This window comes from Aphanomyces invadans, assembly GCF_000520115.1.
Source record: "Aphanomyces invadans strain NJM9701 unplaced genomic scaffold supercont1.25, whole genome shotgun sequence".
Lineage (NCBI taxonomy): Eukaryota > Oomycota > Saprolegniomycetes > Saprolegniales > Verrucalvaceae > Aphanomyces > Aphanomyces invadans.
The window spans coordinates 127,984-145,196 of NW_008580170.1; the positions used below are offsets into that span (position 1 = coordinate 127,984).

At 53.3% G+C, this 17,213-nt stretch overlaps 4 protein-coding genes across 6 annotated transcripts; all 4 read left to right on the forward strand.

The window, feature by feature from the left end:
• Positions 1 to 1,107: 1,107 nt before the first annotated feature.
• H310_10193 (hypothetical protein) lies at positions 1,108 to 2,167 on the forward strand (the record flags this gene model as incomplete). The annotated part of the gene is made up of 2 exons (XM_008876480.1): positions 1,108 to 1,541; positions 1,582 to 2,167. 2 exons carry the CDS (start codon positions 1,108 to 1,110, stop codon positions 2,165 to 2,167), a joined length of 1,020 nt encoding a protein of 339 aa, XP_008874702.1.
• Positions 2,168 to 4,801: 2,634 nt separating this feature from the next.
• On the forward strand, positions 4,802 to 6,505 carry H310_10194 (hypothetical protein). Its single transcript, XM_008876481.1, has 4 exons — positions 4,802 to 4,971; positions 5,027 to 5,389; positions 5,446 to 5,859; positions 5,912 to 6,505. Exons 1-4 carry the CDS (start codon positions 4,867 to 4,869, stop codon positions 6,344 to 6,346), a joined length of 1,317 nt encoding a protein of 438 aa, XP_008874703.1. The 5' UTR covers positions 4,802 to 4,866; the 3' UTR covers positions 6,347 to 6,505.
• Positions 6,506 to 7,773: 1,268 nt separating this feature from the next.
• On the forward strand, positions 7,774 to 9,664 carry H310_10195 (hypothetical protein). 3 transcript variants are annotated; one of them, XM_008876482.1, is made up of 4 exons: positions 7,774 to 8,015; positions 8,081 to 8,434; positions 8,517 to 8,966; positions 9,027 to 9,664. In XM_008876482.1, the coding sequence occupies exons 1-4, from the start codon at positions 7,902 to 7,904 to the stop codon at positions 9,357 to 9,359; spliced, it is 1,251 nt and encodes a 416-aa protein (XP_008874704.1). In that variant the 5' UTR covers positions 7,774 to 7,901; the 3' UTR covers positions 9,360 to 9,664. The 3 variants fall into 3 exon arrangements, with proteins under 3 accessions (XP_008874704.1, XP_008874705.1, XP_008874706.1); XM_008876483.1 differs by having other exon boundaries at positions 7,774 to 8,434; XM_008876484.1 differs by having other exon boundaries at positions 8,517 to 9,664.
• Positions 9,665 to 14,124: 4,460 nt separating this feature from the next.
• Positions 14,125 to 16,097, forward strand: H310_10196 (hypothetical protein). Its single transcript, XM_008876485.1, has one exon. It carries the CDS (start codon positions 14,378 to 14,380, stop codon positions 16,022 to 16,024), a length of 1,647 nt encoding a protein of 548 aa, XP_008874707.1. The 5' UTR covers positions 14,125 to 14,377; the 3' UTR covers positions 16,025 to 16,097.
• The last annotated feature ends 1,116 nt before the right edge of the window (positions 16,098 to 17,213 follow it).

The following is a 17,213-nucleotide window of genomic DNA, read 5'->3' on the forward strand; positions in this document are numbered from 1 at the left end:
CGAAAGCAAAGGTATTTCCAAACGTATTGCATGGGACAAAGTTCGAGGAGGTTTGTGCCACCTCAAGCACTCGTCCCCAGGTTCCGATTCTCGCAGAGGGGGTGGGGAATGTCACGATGGCGATACGTTGAGCCAGGGATCAAAACAACGACCTTTGGGGCAACGAACCCATGCTCTACCAACTTACTGGTCGCTAAAATCCCCTCTGGGAGCAGCCTTTAGGCCAATTGGTACTTTACCCTGCTGGAGGAAGAGATGTCGTTTGTCAGATTTGGACTTTTCACAGTCTTTTTCAACATATCTCACGATCAAAGACGACTGGATGGAAGGACAGGTGCACGCCATAGATATCCCCATTGCCGTTGCATCTTTACTGTTAGGCGAAAGACACTTTGGATATGATGCTCATTTTGCACTCCATCTACTAATATTTCTTTACTTTACTGTTAATGTCAATTTCTCCTTGTCGAATGCATTTATAGAGGTTACTTCATAGAATAGCAGAATGTGAATCCTTGAACACCCTATGAAAGAGTAAACTATACTAAGAGGATGACCAGCGGTGCGAAAGCAAAGGTATTTCCAAACGTATTGCATGGGACAAAGTTCGAGGAGGTTTGTGCCACCTCAAGCACTCGTCCCCAGGTTCCGATTCTTCCATTTGTATTAAAATCGCACGAAATATATTCTCGCTCCTGCGCAATTTGCTCATTGTATCGCACCAACTTGAATATTTCTGGTTGTTCTTGTTCTACAGGTGAATGATTAATCCAGTTGAAAACATACATTCTGCGGTTCATCTAGTGAGACCAGTCATATTATTGCATCTGATACCGTGATCCGATCACGCTACAGAGGAACTGGTGTGTTGTTCTTGACCGACAATGTGGTGTGGTAATAGTACTACTAGTACTTGAAGATTAAATGCGAAGTACTGAAAGTAGTATTACTAAGAAATGAATTCGAGGCATTCAAGTTCTTGTAAGTTGCATTTCGACAGTTTCTACTACCGGTAGATGTTTTTCCGCGCTATTACTGTAGATTTTAGTATTACTATCTGAACGTGGTGAACCTTCCGGCATTTTCCTTTTTCGGCTCGACATCAACATGGCGTCTAACGATATTTACCACGGCCAAGCCGCGTTCGCCCCCGGGTTGGAGGTCGGTCCTCACGAGTACGCAGCGATGCCTTTTGACGAAGAGTACGGCGTCGAGATCAAGGTCACGCATTGTGGTATCTGTGGCTCGGACCTGCACACCATCACAGGTGGGTGGGGCACCGTCAAGTACCCCTTGGTCGTTGGCCACGAAATCATCGGTCATGTGACTCGCGTCGGATCGAAAGTTGACCAAACCAAGTACGCCATTGGCGCGCGTGCGGGTGTGGGGGCGCAGTGCGGGTCGTGCCTCGACTGCAAGCAGTGCCACAACCAGCTCGAAAACTTGTGCGACAACGGGCCTATCTTCACGTACAACAGCAAGACCTCCCAAGGGTACGTCACGCAGGGAGGGTATGCGGACTACTATCGGTGTCACTACAAGTTTGTTGTCCCCATTCCGGACGGAATCTCATCTGAAAAGCGCGGCGCCAATGATGTGTGCTGGCGTGACAACGTATGCCCCGCTCAAGCACCACGGAGCTGGCCCTGGAAAGCACGTGGGGGTTGTTGGTATTGGCGGCTTGGGCCATCTTGGCGTCCAGTGGGCAGTTGCGTTGGGTGCGGAAGTAACGGCAGTGTCGAGCTCGTCGAGAAAGGAAAAGGATGCCAAGGAACTCTTGGGCGCCCATCATTTCGTCAACTACAACGATGTCAACGCCGCTCAGGCAGCGGCCAAGTCGTTCGACATTTTGCTCGTCACGTCCTACAGCAAAGACACCAACTGGAACGCGTTGCTGGCGCTGGTTGCCACCAATGGCAAGTTGGTGTTGGTGGGACTGCCGGAAACCCCAATCTCATTCTTCCCGTTCTCCGTCGTGTCGAGACAAGTGACGTTTGTCGGTTCGTGCATCGGTTCCCCCGCAGAACTGGAAGAAATGCTCGCGTTTGCAGTTGAAAAAGGAGTGAACTCGATTGTGCAAGTCATGCCCATGAGCCAAGCGACGGAGGCGTTGCACAAGGTGCGAGATGGGTCGGCTCATTTCCGCATTGTGCTGAAGCACGAGTAAAATCATAAGGTTGTTGATGCAAAAGCGAATACGTCGAGCTCTCGTCAAACACCACAGTCAGTGTGGAGTCGATTCCATTTCGAATCGAATACATAACAAAAAGGTGTCCATGACACCAAAACATTCTTGGTGATGGGCGGATTGTCCAACAACAACGGTCACTAAGGCAGGCAGTGTGGAATCTTTAATGATCCCGACATGCCGCTCTCGAGGCTGGCGATGGCTCACAATGCACTTGTTCCTCCATCTCGTCTCCGCATTGCGCAGCATCATACTTCTGGGGGCGGGCGTTTATTCAAATTGTCAATATCGATCAGCTTTATATCCTCTAGTTTCCATGTATTACAATAATGGCGTTGGTCAACTACAAAAAAAGAAAGGGGGTGCTGTGCCTCAAACCTCGACTAGAAAAATGCCGACAAGATTTCATCCTGAAATGCAATAAATACTACGTAGTAAAAAAAATACTCCGAGTCACTCGACTTGGTCCACCTTGATTGGCTATAATCTGGAGAATATATGTGTATCAATTGGAAGCGGTCAAATTTAACTTCAGATCGGTATGGCTACTGACTGAGGTCTGAAATTTGTATCGGCACTGCAATTGGTCAAAAGGTATGCCTTAAATGAATTGGAATTGAAGTACTTCGGAGTATGATTTTGCGAAATTTTTAATTCAGGGAGAGGTGGTAGGCGATTTGGGGAGGGGGTGTCGGCTTTTTCCTGGGTTCGCTGTATGTCAACGTCACAGTGTATGCGCCACGTAACTTGTACACTAACCGAATGCATGGTATGCAAAGCGATCGATTGTCCTGTGCCACACATGCTCCCAGAAAAAACATTTGTGCGTACCTTGGACATTTCTTTGGCAGAGAAAAGATTCTGGTCGGTTCTTGGATTCCTTTCGAAACCAAAAGCAACTCACGACGCTTCCGCGTGTGCTTCTCTCGTCTCCACGCAAAGCCCCTTCCTTACTTCCCCCGCTCGCAAGCGGTTACAACGTGGAACAAAACTCTCGTGCCTTGGAGTCCCCCCATTTTCCCCTTGAAGCCTCCTGGGCATGAACGAAGTGGTCAGGCTAGGGTCGCTGGCACGTCAGGCAATGCATGGGGGTGTTTCCCCTTCCGTCTTGCAGCTTTGGAGCGCAGCTGGCGAAAAGATGCAGCAAGTACTACTGCACCAGCCTGTCGTTTGTTATGGCAGGCGTCATTTCCTTGCGAGATCGTTAGGGTTGGGGCCACTTGGCGACAAGAAGAAAATTGAGATCGAATTGGCGCTTGGCTACTCGCGTGCTGTGCTGGCCCGTGCGTCGGCCAGCACCAAAGCCGCACAGAAGAACCGCCGCCCGGAGAACAAACAGGGTTGATAGTGGTTCCTCTCCTTTTCGTCGGGACTTCCCGACCAGAAACAAGATACGCATTGGACAAGGAATTTTCCTCGTCACCACACTATTGGGAAATGCTCCCAAAACGAAACAACGACAATTCTCGGCACGTCGAGCCTGGGACATCGACCGATAAATCACACACGACCGAACACCCCCTCGGATGCTCCAACCACATCGTCGAGGATCCCTGTGTTGGCAGCACACCCAGCCACATGGGCTACCCAGAAATTGCGAAACATACCCGCAGCGAATCCGCTTGCTTCGCTGAAGTGTTCGTTCCGCCTCCACCCCACGCTACTTAGCACCCCCAACTCTCGACATTACTCCCCCTACAACACAACATACACCCATGTTGTCCAGCATATCAGTTGCGGAGCGCAAACACTCGCAGCTGCCTCGTGATGGGCCAACCGAACGGAACGCCGAAAAAACAAGCTCGAGTAGCACTTGAAGTCCTCATGGAGGTAGTTGCTACTGCGACGCAGCCTCCGTGGCAACTCTTCAAGGCACGAAAGGAACAAGAACACTGAAGTCGATGGCGCGAACTCCCACCAAAACACACCACCCATCATTTTAGTCACTGTTTGCTGCCGATCGATCCAGACTGCCGCTCGGGATTTGCAAAGCACGTCACGTAGAGCGAGCGGCACACACGAAACTTGCCATTATACTCTGTATGTCGTGGCGAATTACTGTTTTGCATGGACGATGCCTTGGTGTGAGACTCCCTCTGGCATGGCACACCGTCCTGCCGTCCTTGCTGAGCCGTCGTGCCGGCCTCGGAAGCACAACGCCGTACAGTGAGCGCGCATTCCAAGGACGCCTGGATGACCACCTGGACGACCACCTGGATGGCCACCTCCAACAAACGATCCAACCACACCACCCGACGGGGAAGATGTGACCCCCCACGCTTCCGTGGCCAAAAGGGAAGAATCCCGTTAAGTGTCTGATACGCACGGTGGGCAGCCACCTGGTCGCCGCGACTGGCGACCGATCGACGGTGCAACTGGGTGCTCCTGTCATTTTTTGCTGGGTACGTCCATGCGGTTAGGCACCTCAACAAGTCACCGCATTCGAACGGCGCCGGGTTTCGTCGAGTGAACGAGGCGTTTGAGGCGACCGAGGCGTGTATTTTGACGCAGCTCACGATGGAGCGGTGGGGAATTTGCCACTGGTGCGTACGGTGGAGAGGTGGAGTCTGTCTCGACAGCGTCTGTCGTGAAGAGTAGGCCTGGTCTGGTAGTGGCTGCTGCCATGTACATTTTCCATACAACTCGATCCTCCACGGAGGAAGGCTTATCGGGGAACCATGTCCAAGCTGCCACTGCCGCGCAACATCTTTGACTGCCCACCCCTGCAAGACCACGAGATCACGTCGTTTAAAGCGCAGGCGACCAACCTCGCCATCGACGTGGTACGTGTGACCACCATGATCTTGTTCGGGGGGTCGTTTCTTTCGAGTCGTGTAGATTCGCACGGCGCGAGTCCAAGGCGGGTCCCAGAAATGGGAGCTCCAGTACGACGAAAGCGACTTGAAGATCTACAAAGGAGCCGACACGTCGGCCGACAACCTCCAATGCGCTGTCCTCGAAGTCGCCGGTACCATCGAAGAAGCGATCGAGTTGTTTCGCACCGACTCGGCTGAACTGGCCGCCGAGTTTCACGAGCGATTCCAAAGTGACGTCCTCGACAGAATCGTCCTGTACAGACTCATGGAGCCGTCGGTGGAGTCTTGGGAATCGGGCGGCCACGACAAGATGGATGTATCGTGGATGGCGCTCAAAAGCCCGATGAAGACTCTATCCAACCCACGCGACCTTTGCGTGTTGTCGGTACGCGTTATAGAATGCCAACCCTTCCCTCGCTCATGCCACGATGTGCTTTCTAGTGCTGCCACGAATACGACTACGACAACAAGCGGGGATGGGTGTATGCGTTCCAGTCGGTCGACTTGCCCGGATGCCCGCTCCTCAAGAGCTCTCACGGTCTGGCACGAACGTTCCACGTTGGTTCTGGCTACGTCTTTCAAGAGTCGGACCGCCTGGGGTACATCCAAATCAGCTACTTGAGCCACACGCGTCCGATGCAAAGTCCCGAATGGGCTAGCTATGACGTGTCGGCGTCGAAACGATGCCGCAACCTGGTCGATATGGATCGTTACTTGCGCGAGAACCGACTGAGCGCGACGCCGTTCATGTCGAAAGGCGACGTCGTCCCGGTGGCGCTGCGGCGAATCTGTTTTTTATGTCGCAAAAAGTTTGGCTCGTTTGGACGAAAGACAAACTGCTTCAAATGTGGCGAGGTATGTGAGCTACTGCACGGTCGACGAGCGGTTTGAATGCGGTCTTTGGCAGGTTATGTGTACGAGCTGCAACCACCACTGGCATGCTCGCGTGAACGGCGTGCCGGCTAAAGTTCGCGTGTGTACCAAGTGCTCGTCGGGATCGGTGGCCGCCACGGCGGGCTTGAATCCGACAAGTTTCGCCGGCTTGTCAGGGTTGAGTGGGCTTCCGACACAGGACCGCACGTCGAGGCAGTCGACCATGTCGGTCGAGACAGACTTCAGCATGTTCCGCAAGAGCTTCGAATCGGACGCCACGTTTGACGTGACGCGCATCGACTTGAACGAATCGCCGTCGAACGGGCGCACTCGCAATGGATCGAATCCACGGGTGTTGTACCAAGAGCAATGGGACCAACAAGAACTACGACGACGAGCAATGTTGCTGCACCAGACACAACCTGACCCCGAGCCAGCCAGCGTAGACCATCGAACTCGGCAGCTCTAACCGAAAACGTAGCTTGCAGTGCGTGTCATTTGGCCGACGTCTCGACTGGATGAACCCGAGTGGGCTGTGCGTTCGGGTGGTTTTCGCTGAAACGAGCATTCAAGCTCTTTTTCGAGGGAATTTGAACGCCAGCCACCGGCAAATATATTTTTTCCCCAAAAATGAGCTAATATTTGCGGGGACACCCGTCATCGCTCATTGGAGAAACCCCAAATTAAAAATAGGCTGGAACTTGTATCCGTATATTGCAATTTGTATCAAAGACATCCAGTGCGGTTACATATCAATTCTTGAAGTAAAACGCCCTACAAATTCCCAAATATCGGTACAGCGACGTACTGTAGGGGATGATCTTGCCTACTTTCACTTCAATTTGCACTAATCAAGCAATACAATTCAAAACTTGAGATGGTTCAGACAAGGAATTGGTTCTACCCCGAGCTCGGCGATGTCGCACGGCAATCTCATCGCAAAATCAATTTAATTTTCCAACTGCGAAAGCAATTTGTCCTCGTTGACATGCATGCAATGCACGCTGTCGTGTTGAGTGTCGCTCTCAAGGCGAAGGCGAGCAGCGCCGGCTTCACAACGGCCTGACTTCCCCTACAGAACACCAGGACATCCAAAACCAGCGAATCAACAAATATGTACTGCCGATTTTTGATACATGTCCGTTCAGCGTGTTCGTCGGTCACAAGAATCCACCCCCCCCAATGTTTGTCTGCGAGGCATGTAAGCGAACGATAGTGTGGGGCGGCAGTGCGGCATTCCCGAGAGCATGCATGTTTCTCTTGGACCAGCAACCGTGGATCGGCGCTGTGTTGACTAGCCGTTTGTCCTTCACATCCTCGTTTGAATTCTTTTGGATCTGGTACCTGTAGTGGATGACAGCCAGCCAGCTGGTCACAGCAACTGGATCTACACTAGGCGGTGGAAGTGTCCTTGCCGCGAGGTGCGGGCTCTGCCCTTTGTACACACCGCCCGTCGCACCTACCCATTCGCCTGGGCCCAGGCTAGTTGATTCAAGTCGCGACCCGGCACAGCGAGCGAACAGAGTCCAAATGCCCCTGCAGGTGGGGACTTCGCCGCGGCGATGAACTGCTCACGTGCTGTTTCTCAGATCCAGTTTGCGCAGGACGAAATTACGTCCGACCAATCACATGACTCTGCACTTTCCGGCTGTACTGTCCCAGGCAAGGGTGGCGAGCATGAGGAATTCGCCGTCCTCTTGTCGTCCAACTGGTCAACACGTACATGGCAACCAGCAGATCCACTGGGCTCGCATCACAGCCAAGGGCCATCTACCTTCCTCGCAAGTCTGTGCGTATGGGAGAGTGCTGTCTTGCTCTAGGAGAATACTACCAAACTCGAATAGCGTTGTTGCTCGAGTGCATGCCAACTATTGGCAGCAGCAACGTCGAATCGATCGGGGGTAGCACTAGTGGAATTACCAACAACGACTCCTCGATACAGCGAATTCCTCGAGCCAAATTTCCAAGATTTCTGGGCTTTTTGGGCACTTGCCGAAACAAGTCGTCGCGCTTCCATTCCTCGTATGTCCATGGCGACAAGCTTGCCCCTCCCTCAACACTTCTTCTTGTGCCCGCCGCTGACTGACGGCGAAGTTGCCCACTTCCTAGTCCAAGCCAGTCAAAACGCCATGAATGTCGTACGTGTTAAGATGCCTTTCACATCTTGTGCTGGCATCGTTGGACTTTGTGGGGTTTGTTGCAGGTGTCTAAAGCACAGCTCCGAGGCGGTTGTGTGCCATGGACGCTCATGTCGGACGAAGCCGACGCGAAGATCTACAAAGCGTATGACGAGTCGAACGGCAGCACGTTGCATTGTGGCGTCACACAAGTTGTGGGCACAATCGAAGAAGTGGCGGCCCTGTTCAAAACGGAAACGACCGAAGACGCGAAAGAGTATTGCCGACGTTTTGGCAATCGACTGCTGGACGCAGTTGTGCTGTACAATGTCAAGCCGTCGTCCGCCGACACGCCTCTGGAGAAGGTCGGCATTTCTTGGCGGGCGTTCAAGTCCCCTGGTGGCAAAATCATTCTAAATCGCGACACGTGTGTCCTCGAAGTACGTGCACTGCGCATCTGCCAGGCTGTTTCGTTTGAGGGGCAAATCCAGTTGAAAGATTATCCAAAACGTCATGTTGTAGAGCCACCACGAATTCAAGCTCGGCACGCAACGGGGATGGGTCTGCGCCTTGACATCTATCGAGCACCCGTGTTGTCCAGACTTGGAACAGGAGCTTGGGTTGGTGCGCATGCAGAATTACGGCAGCGGCCACGTCGTAGTTGAGTCCAAGACGCGGCCGGGGTACTTGGATATCACGTACGTCACCCACGTCGACGTGAGCTTGGGCAAGTCCGAGTGGGTACTCGATGCCGTGCTCCGTCAAAAGAGCTGGCTCGCCGACATTTCGATGAAGAAGCGGTGTCGCAACGTCGCCAAGATCGATCAGTTCCTGCGAGAAAACCGGCTGAGTCAGTCGCGGCTGCTCCAATGCGATGCCATGGTGCCGGTGGCGTCCTGCCGCAAGTGCTTCCTCTGTCAATCCAATTTTGGGCCATGGAAAAAGCGATGGAATTGCCTCAAGTGTGGTCAGGTACATTGGCACGATCCCTTTCGACTGTACTGAGAGTAGAGTGGTCGGATTGCGTTGTAGGTCGTTTGCACAGGATGCAGTCGGTTGTGGCAATTGGTGGGCGGCGACTCGAGTCGTCGAAAGCCCGCTAGGTTTTGTACGATGTGTAGCTCGGCGCCTCGCACGCACATGCCCACCGTGATCGACGTGAAGCGGTGCAATGTTGGTGGGAACTCAAACCGAGGCCGCCGAGGCCAGTGGCATCCCATTCGAGACCTGCGCAATTCGGCCAACTCGATCAACGACGCAACAACCATCGCTTCATCAGACAGCGAGCCACCCAACCACGACCGGTTCGTCTTGCTAGCTCCGAAACAAAACACTGCGCATGACGTGGTCCTGACGAAAGTGTGAACGAAGAATTCGACCTTGAGATCCTGAGTTCGAGCCAAGGACTGTAGGGGGACGTAACAATGAACCGGCCAAACTTTGCTGTAGGTTTCGTGGGTGTTTGGGTGTTTGGGACAGGCATGCTGTCAAAAATGTGCTTTCGGGGGCGGCAGCCGACATGTACCTTTCGCAACAAGATGTCGTCGATTCGGTTCGACTTAGAACCTTCGACTTAGAGCTTTAGAACATTCATCCTTGTCGTCCTGCTAGAGGGACGCCTGTACATTAGAAAGCTACATCCTAATGACTTTTACATTTGCCCGCAACAGAAGTCACTCGCTTCTACCGTCTTGGGTATGCTCTTGGTGACGCCGAGAGAATCCGACCCTGAAGAGTCTAGCCCTCTGGACTTCGTTATTAATTTGTGCGTTCTCGTGACCCCGCGCGACCGTCACACCACAAGAACGCAATACATGCTGCCACCAACAAGTGCCCCATGATTTCTTCGTGCGTCCATGTACTCTAGCGCGACGCTGACGAAGTTGTCGATTTGCCACAATGCCGTAGTGTCAGGTGTCCAAGTCGCGGTGCCGTGAAATGGACGCAATACACATGGCCGATGAAGCCGGCGCGAAGATGTACAAAGCGCTTGATTCATTCAACGGCACCGCGTTGCCATGCGGCACCACCCAAGTAGTTGACTTGATTGTAGCAGTCGCGGCATAGTTCACAGATTGGAAACGACCGGTATGGCAGATGAGCACTGTCGGCGTTTTTGCCACCTTTGAATTCATCGCGGTCGTGCTGTACAACATCACACCGCGGTCCCTTGAGACGCCTCTAGAAAACGTCTGTGTGTTGTGGCGGCATTGGAGTCGCCAGGCTTGAAACTCGTGCATGATCGAGACACGTGTGGCACCGACGGGAGTCTGCCAGTCCTGTATGAGTGCTCAACCAGCAACAGCCTCCATCTCATTCTTGATGGTTTTGTTGTCCCATCCTTGGCCTTGCCACAGTCAACCCTACACGTGCTGACTCGCTCTTGTGGCTAGCCTAGGTCCAACACAAATTCAAGATCCCCTCGCGGAGGGGCTGCGTTATGCATTGACGACACTTGACCTCCAGTGTTGTCCAGACTTGGAGGACAAACTGACTTTGGTGCAAATGCAAAACTACGACGTTGTCATGGCATTCGTGACGCGACGGGGTAGTTGGGATATTGCGTAAATCTCTCACTTGATGTGAAGTTGGCCATGCCCGAGTGGATGATCGGAGTGATGTGTATGTAGGGTTGGCTTGCAGATATGTTGACGATCAAGCGGTGTCGCCAAGTTCGGTCGATTCCTTCGGGAAAACCGGTAGAGTCCGTCGCGATTGCTGCAACGGGACAAGTAGTTGGTCCCGTTGGAATTGAATCGCAAGGGTGAGCTGTGCCAACCACTCCATCTTTGGCGCATGGAAAAAGCGAAGGACACGGTTTGGCTGACATGCGACCCAGCCCGAACATGTCGAGACCACGCGTACCCGAGTCACGAGGGTCAAAAATTATTTGATATTTGTAGGTTGTTTGCACAGGATGCAGCAGGATATGGGACTATCTGCATGACGGCTTCGAATCGACCTCGCGCACACTGGCTGGGTTTTGCACCATGTGCATTGTACCTCCCCAGGGAAAGTCGCCTTCAGATCGCGTATGACGCGACCAGCATGAGAGTGCGTCGACAGGGCTCCCCATTTGCGGTGAAAGTGGTCGGTTGTGCCCATTCGACACCAACTGCCTCAATGTGCACTGCACTCGATCGGATAGATGACGACGACATTTAACGATGTAAAGAGTCGTGATAGATGTGGGGCTTGGAAGGGGGGCGACATGGCTTTTGGAAGTCGACGTCGCATTGTACTTGATTCGTTGTCATATATGGTATGGATTCCTGCGTGTTGTATTGGAGGGGGGCTTCGATGACCTCGCCATCACGAAACCTGGCGGCTACGCAAATCAATATCGCAAAATGCTGTGCATCTCTCCACGGAGGCTCCCCCAAAATGATCCATCGCAGGCACTAGGTGCGTCATGCCAGCGCGATTTGTCCCTTGTCACGAACTAGTTTAAAGGGTTGAATCGTTTCACCCGAATTGAGGTCGAGTGCTGCTCCACGCAGCCAGGTAAATTGAATCTGGGGAGGCGTTTGGAGACACCTGTGAAGAACTTGCCCATAGAAAAATCCATAGGTACCAAGCTCTCTCTCGGGTTACGGTCTTGCTGAGTTCCACGTCCGAATGCTGCGTGGCTTTTTTGTGCTCCACTTCGGCACAGGCAAATCGACCATTGCATGTTGGAAACTCCCCTACCACCCACTAAATGACCTAGGACCATCATGTGGTTCATCTTCACGTGCCCGTCAGTGAACTTTGATCTGGGGCCACACACTCCACTGAACTCTTCGTACTTCGTCGTGAAACCCTGGACAGAGTAGGACAAGCGGGGATGATTATTGTGGATGGGATCTGTTGAACTTACCCATGCTGGAATCTCCTGGTCAAAAAGATCTCGACGGATGGCTGCTTTTCTTCACCGCTACCATCGACAAGGGGTGGAGATCGGGTGGCTGTTGTTTCTCGTGGCATGAATAGGCGGGGATGGGTTTAAGGACCTTGAATTATGACATGCTCCGAATACAGCACTTTGTCGAACCTTGCATTTTGCAGCCCCTCCCTTGAGAGTCGCCAAGGATCTGCAACTGCGCGGGGATGCGATTTGTTAGCGGCGGTCTTTGTAGAAAACTTCCTTTTATAAACGTGGTAGCCGACGTCGACATGATACCATCGCACATACGAAGTCTCCGGGCGCCCCTAGTGCGCGGCGGCAGGAGTGCTGCTCATATTTCCCGCAAGTATGGCGCGACCCATATCATGGTTTGCTCGATACGTAAAATTTCCCCCAGTTCGAGGGGGCTCTTGATGTGGGCTGAGAGCGCGCAAGTACCATTCTGTTCCCTTCATGCAGGCCCTGGCAAGGCTCGTCAATACAGTTCCTGGCGGGTCAATACCACTGGAATATCCGACCAGTCCAACATCTCTGAGGCCAGTGCAGCGCCGTGCGGTCCTCTACACGAAAGAAAGCGTTGTTGGTGTTTTCGATGATTTCTTTTTATTGGCTAAAATGTTTGGATGATCCCACGATGCACAATTACATTAGCCAATCGCATTGATCTGTCCAGTATTTTTCAGAGAATTTCGACGTCGGTCGGACAACCCCAGGAAATGAATACTACCGGTATCTCGTTTTACGAAAAATCGACCAAGATGTGCGTTTCGCGACTTCCTGTGCTGCATGCAGTAGCGTCGTGTGTTGTCGAGACGAGTACACCAAAATGGGGAGGCACAAGCGCTCGATCATGTCCGCGCACACTTTGTTGGCAGGTTGGCCGCCTGTGAGAAAGACATCGAATGCATCCTCCATGAACCAATCAGAACGCAGGTGCTGGATCTAGGACTGAAGCGACGCATCCGGACTTTATCCGGACACATCCGAGAGCGGCATCGGAAGTGGGGAGGCTCAACATGTGCTTACGTAGGAACGAGAAGGCGACAAATTCACACCGCGCGCGACAAGTGCCGTTTCTGTCATAGGGACTACCGAAAGATACCAACAAACACTGCCATCAGCGGACTTTAAGTCGGCGCTTGCAACGCCTTCCATTCAACATGATATGCAAGGTGGTCGAAATCACTTTGCTCGTGGTAATTCACGACATGTCGAGTAACATACGCGCGAGACATGAACGACGAAGTTGTTGTGTACGAACTGTAGCGGATCCAGATGACGAACATTGCCCCCTGTGTTTCGGTCAAGTCGACGTTCTGTGGCTCCCGAGTCCGACGGTTTGTAGCCAAAGTGCCATGTTAAAAAAGAGCCTTCGTCGACCCCCGTCGACATGCTTCACCTTGACACCGAAAGCGACACGTCCGAGTTGGGCACGTCGTTGGAAGTGGGTGCGAAGAATTCGCGAGGTCAAGAAAGTCGGGCCCTCAAACATTGAACAGCCTTTTGCATATCGCCGTCATCCAGCGGTGCTTCCAGCGGTGCACATCGTGTACATACTGCCCATACACAAGCACGCACGAGTTGAGACCAGCAATGCCCCTCCATGCAGAGCCAAGCCCGTGTACGGGCGCCCTCTCGGCACTACAGGCCTCACTCGTTGCCCTCTCGATTTTCGCCGCCCCCGCTACATAGACTTAGGCGATAGATTCATCTGCTCGTATGGCGAGGACCGCACGCGGCATCCTTCCAACCAACCCCAGCACCATCCACCACCGATGTTGTGTTCGTTGCCGACCGACGCACAGCCAGCTGGTGGGCCGTCTGTTTCGCCCAACCAAGCTTGGCGCACTTGTGCAGTCCACGTGCGAAATAAACACCAGCAACGCCACCTCGATTCCAAGCCGATTTCTCACGCGAAGCGCGCACGGACGCGTGCGTTGGAGACATCTCGTTCGCTGCATACCCGCCCCCGACGTCAAAACTACCAACGCATCTCGCACCCTCTTGAAAAAGGTGGAGCTGGAATAGCTACTTGTCATCGGCGAGACAGGCGTCGGGACGAGGTTTTCCTTCAACAATGTAGTCCAACCACGTTTCCGATCATGTTACCTACCCAGGCGTCGCCGAAGACGCCACCACCACGGCGGTCCATACAGTAGCCCTGTGATGTGGTCCAAATAGTCGGGACGGACTGCCACCCCCCATTCTACCTATTGGGTGATATACCCCATTTCAAAGAAAATACTCGGATCCAGTTGAGTTACCCAGGAACGAGTGCGCCACCGGCGCCACGGGTGACAGGCGCGTCCATGTGCGCGCCGAATTCGGGCATACTGGGTGGGGAGTTCTCTGGTGTCCAAGCCAGGTGTCTGGTCTGGGACTAGAGTCCAGTCCCGGCGTCGACGACGGTGGTAGCAGGTAACAGTCGACATAGATCGATCCGCAGCGTGTCGAGGATCATTTTGCATTCCTCGACGAGGACGCCACAGCAGCGCACATGGCGACCGACTTTAAGCCGTACAAAACTCCCGCTGGGATGACCGCCGTGGCTGTGCTCGAAGAGCCGTACGAGTACTACCACACTCACGACGAAGCGCCCAACTACCTAGGGAAGACGGTCCTGGGCCACATCATTCAGTACTTTGTGATTGGGATGCTCCTCGGGTCGATTTCGAGCTTGAATGGACCGTTCTTTGCCACGTATTTTCACATGGATCCTGCCCAAGCCAACTTGGCCAAGGCCTTCACGGCCATCGTGTGGAGCTGCAAAGTCGGGTTCGGTATCGTCACCGACTGCTTTCCCATCATGGGCTACCGCCGCAAGTCGTGGATGGTCATCGGGTGGACGTTGTGTCTCATCTCGATGCTCGTGCTGTGCTGCAAAGACCACGGTGCCCCGTACGTGCCAGACGCCCGCCTCCTCGCCACCAAGCGCAACCTGACGGCTTCCGAAAAAGCCCAAGTTGCTTCCCCCAACGTGCACGCTCCCAACAACGGCCTCGTCGCAGCGGCCATGTGCGGTGTCGTGACGGTGTTTTACGTGATGGCAGACGTCGCGGCCGACTCGATGATCGTTGAGATGTCGTTGAAAGAACCCGACCACAAGCGTGGTCGGCTCTTGGCGTACGTGTATGGCTCGCGCAACCTCGGATCCGCCCTCGTGCAAGTCATGATCGGGTCGTTCCTTAACTCGCCCATGTATGGCGGCGACTACGCTTGGGGACTTAGCGTAAACGAGTTCTTTGCCGTGCTAACGGCACCCGTGGCCCTCATGCTGCCCGTTGTGCTCTTCATGCTCAAGGAAGTGCACCGTCCTGTGGTCAACTGCCCGCAGTACCTGGCCGAGTTTTGGCACATGGTCCAAACCCGTCCGTTCTGGCAAACCCTTTTGTACGCATTCTTCTTCAACCTGTTGTCGTCCGTCGTGTTTGTGGCAGCGACTCCAGTTGTGAAATATGAATGGGCCGAAGTCGACAGCCTGCACAACCGGTGGATGACTGCGCTCAGCGCAGTGTTAAACTTGATCGGGCTCTGGTTTGTCAGCCACGTCGTGAACCAGTGCAACTGGCGGAGGAACATCGTGGTTGCGATGCTCATTTACGTGACCATCGGCGCGACCGTGGACTTTTTCACAATCTACAACGTTGTCCGGTCCGAATGGCTGACGCTGTGTTGCGGCGCGATCAACTCGATTATGGACGGCGTGTACTTTTTGAGCGGCTGTATCATCAACGTCGAGCTGGCCCAGGAAGGCAAGGAAGGTGTGACGTACGGCATGCTAACCACGATGGCCAACGTCGCGTATGTTTTTACGCCGTTCATCGGGCACATTCTGATGACCCCGTTTACGCTGGATGACGAGGTGAAGAACGAATACGACAGCCCCAAGAAGCGATACCTGGTCGCAGTGCCGCTTATCATCGGGTACTCGTGCTCGATCGTAGCATGTGGGTTTGTGCTGCTCTTGCCCAAACAACGCGAGCACATTCGGTTCATGAAGGCATACGGCGGTCGACAGCCAGTGTGGGCTGGACTCACGCTGTGCATTTGTTTCGCCAGCGTCGTGTTCACCGCAGTGACGAGTATTCTCTCCGTCTTCCCCACAACACGGTGCTTGGCCCTCGGCGGTGGCACCGACTGCTAGTAGGGCAACAACGTTACTTTATTTGTGATGCGCGTGTCTAAAATATCTGTTTGAATTGGACCTGGTGCTGGTTGGTCGGCTGGTGGGGGTGTGCAGCCCGCGACCTTCCTTGGCGGACGGCGAATGCGGGGGGGAGAATGGGGAGGGGTCAAAAGCGGGGGTCAAAAGCGGGGCTGAGCTAAGTGCGACGGGGGGGACGGGCAAGGTTTATTTCGGGGGAAAAAACCTCCAAGCGAGGGTCTTTCGGGGACACCATGAATTGGGGCTTTTCAGAACTGGAAGCGAGGCCGAGGAAAGGAACGACTTGGACCGCGGGTGCAATTGACGACCTATTGTAGCAAGGCCCACGCCAGACTTCATGAGCTTTGCAAGCATTGGGAGCTGGCAACAGTACGTGCCGCAAATCGCTAACTGACAAAGTGGGGAGACAGAATTGGTCGAGTATGCTCGAAGGTTGAGTCGACCTCACCCTGCATGCATCAGGCAGTGGAGAGGATGCCTGGCCTGCGATTTGGAATCATGTGGCTGGTCTTAACCGAGGGCGTCAGCATCGAGGGGACCAAATGTCATATTTCACACAAAACTTTACAGTTTTTACTCAAATTTTGTATGGTAGAAATGTTTCTTTCAGCACTGCAAATATCTATTAACCGATCACTTTAAAAGTCAGTACTACCTCCTTCCGAGTTTAACTGGAAGAGCCGGTGAAATTTGGACGGATTACGCTCGAACTTCATCATCAACCTCTAATTCTCAATCTACGCCGACAATATGCCATCTCACAGGAATTAACTTCGGTGGTGGCAACAGACAGGTTCCGAAATGGCACGAGTGCCAGGCAGACCTACGTCCGGCAAAGGGAGCAATCCCAACCTGACGGATTCGGTGCGCGAGGAGATCTTTCGATGTCTCCTCGAACGCTCAACGAACGGTCACCTGCCCCCTGGAAGTCAGGGCGAGGTTGCGAAGGAGTATGGTGTATCGCCACAAACGATCTCCAGGATTTGGAAAAGAGGGCGCCAACCTAGTGTCGGCAAATATGGAAGTGTCTTGTCTAGGAGAAAAGGAAAATGTGGGCGCAAGCTCCTCTATCCTGACCTTTTGGCTAGAATACAATCTACTGACGCGAAAGACCGAACAACATTGTGTGACCTCTCGGTCGCAATAAATGTGCCGAAATCGGTTCTAC

What these genes read in the sequence shown, in the direction of transcription:
- H310_10194 (XM_008876481.1), top strand. Translation starts at nt 4,867, where the DNA reads ATGTCCAAGCTGCCACTGCCGCGCAACATCTTTGACTGCCCACCCCTG. An exon ending in CCAACCTCGCCATCGACGTG is followed by an intron (nt 4,972 to 5,026) that starts GTACGTGTGACC and finishes CGAGTCGTGTAG; the next exon opens with ATTCGCACGGCGCGAGTCCA. An exon ending in GCGACCTTTGCGTGTTGTCG is followed by an intron (nt 5,390 to 5,445) that starts GTACGCGTTATA and finishes TGTGCTTTCTAG; the next exon opens with TGCTGCCACGAATACGACTA.
- H310_10195 (XM_008876482.1), top strand. Translation starts at nt 7,902, where the DNA reads ATGTCCATGGCGACAAGCTTGCCCCTCCCTCAACACTTCTTCTTGTGC. An exon ending in GTCAAAACGCCATGAATGTC is followed by an intron (nt 8,016 to 8,080) that starts GTACGTGTTAAG and finishes GGTTTGTTGCAG; the next exon opens with GTGTCTAAAGCACAGCTCCG. An exon ending in ATTGCCTCAAGTGTGGTCAG is followed by an intron (nt 8,967 to 9,026) that starts GTACATTGGCAC and finishes ATTGCGTTGTAG; the next exon opens with GTCGTTTGCACAGGATGCAG.
- H310_10196 (XM_008876485.1), top strand. Translation starts at nt 14,378, where the DNA reads ATGGCGACCGACTTTAAGCCGTACAAAACTCCCGCTGGGATGACCGCC.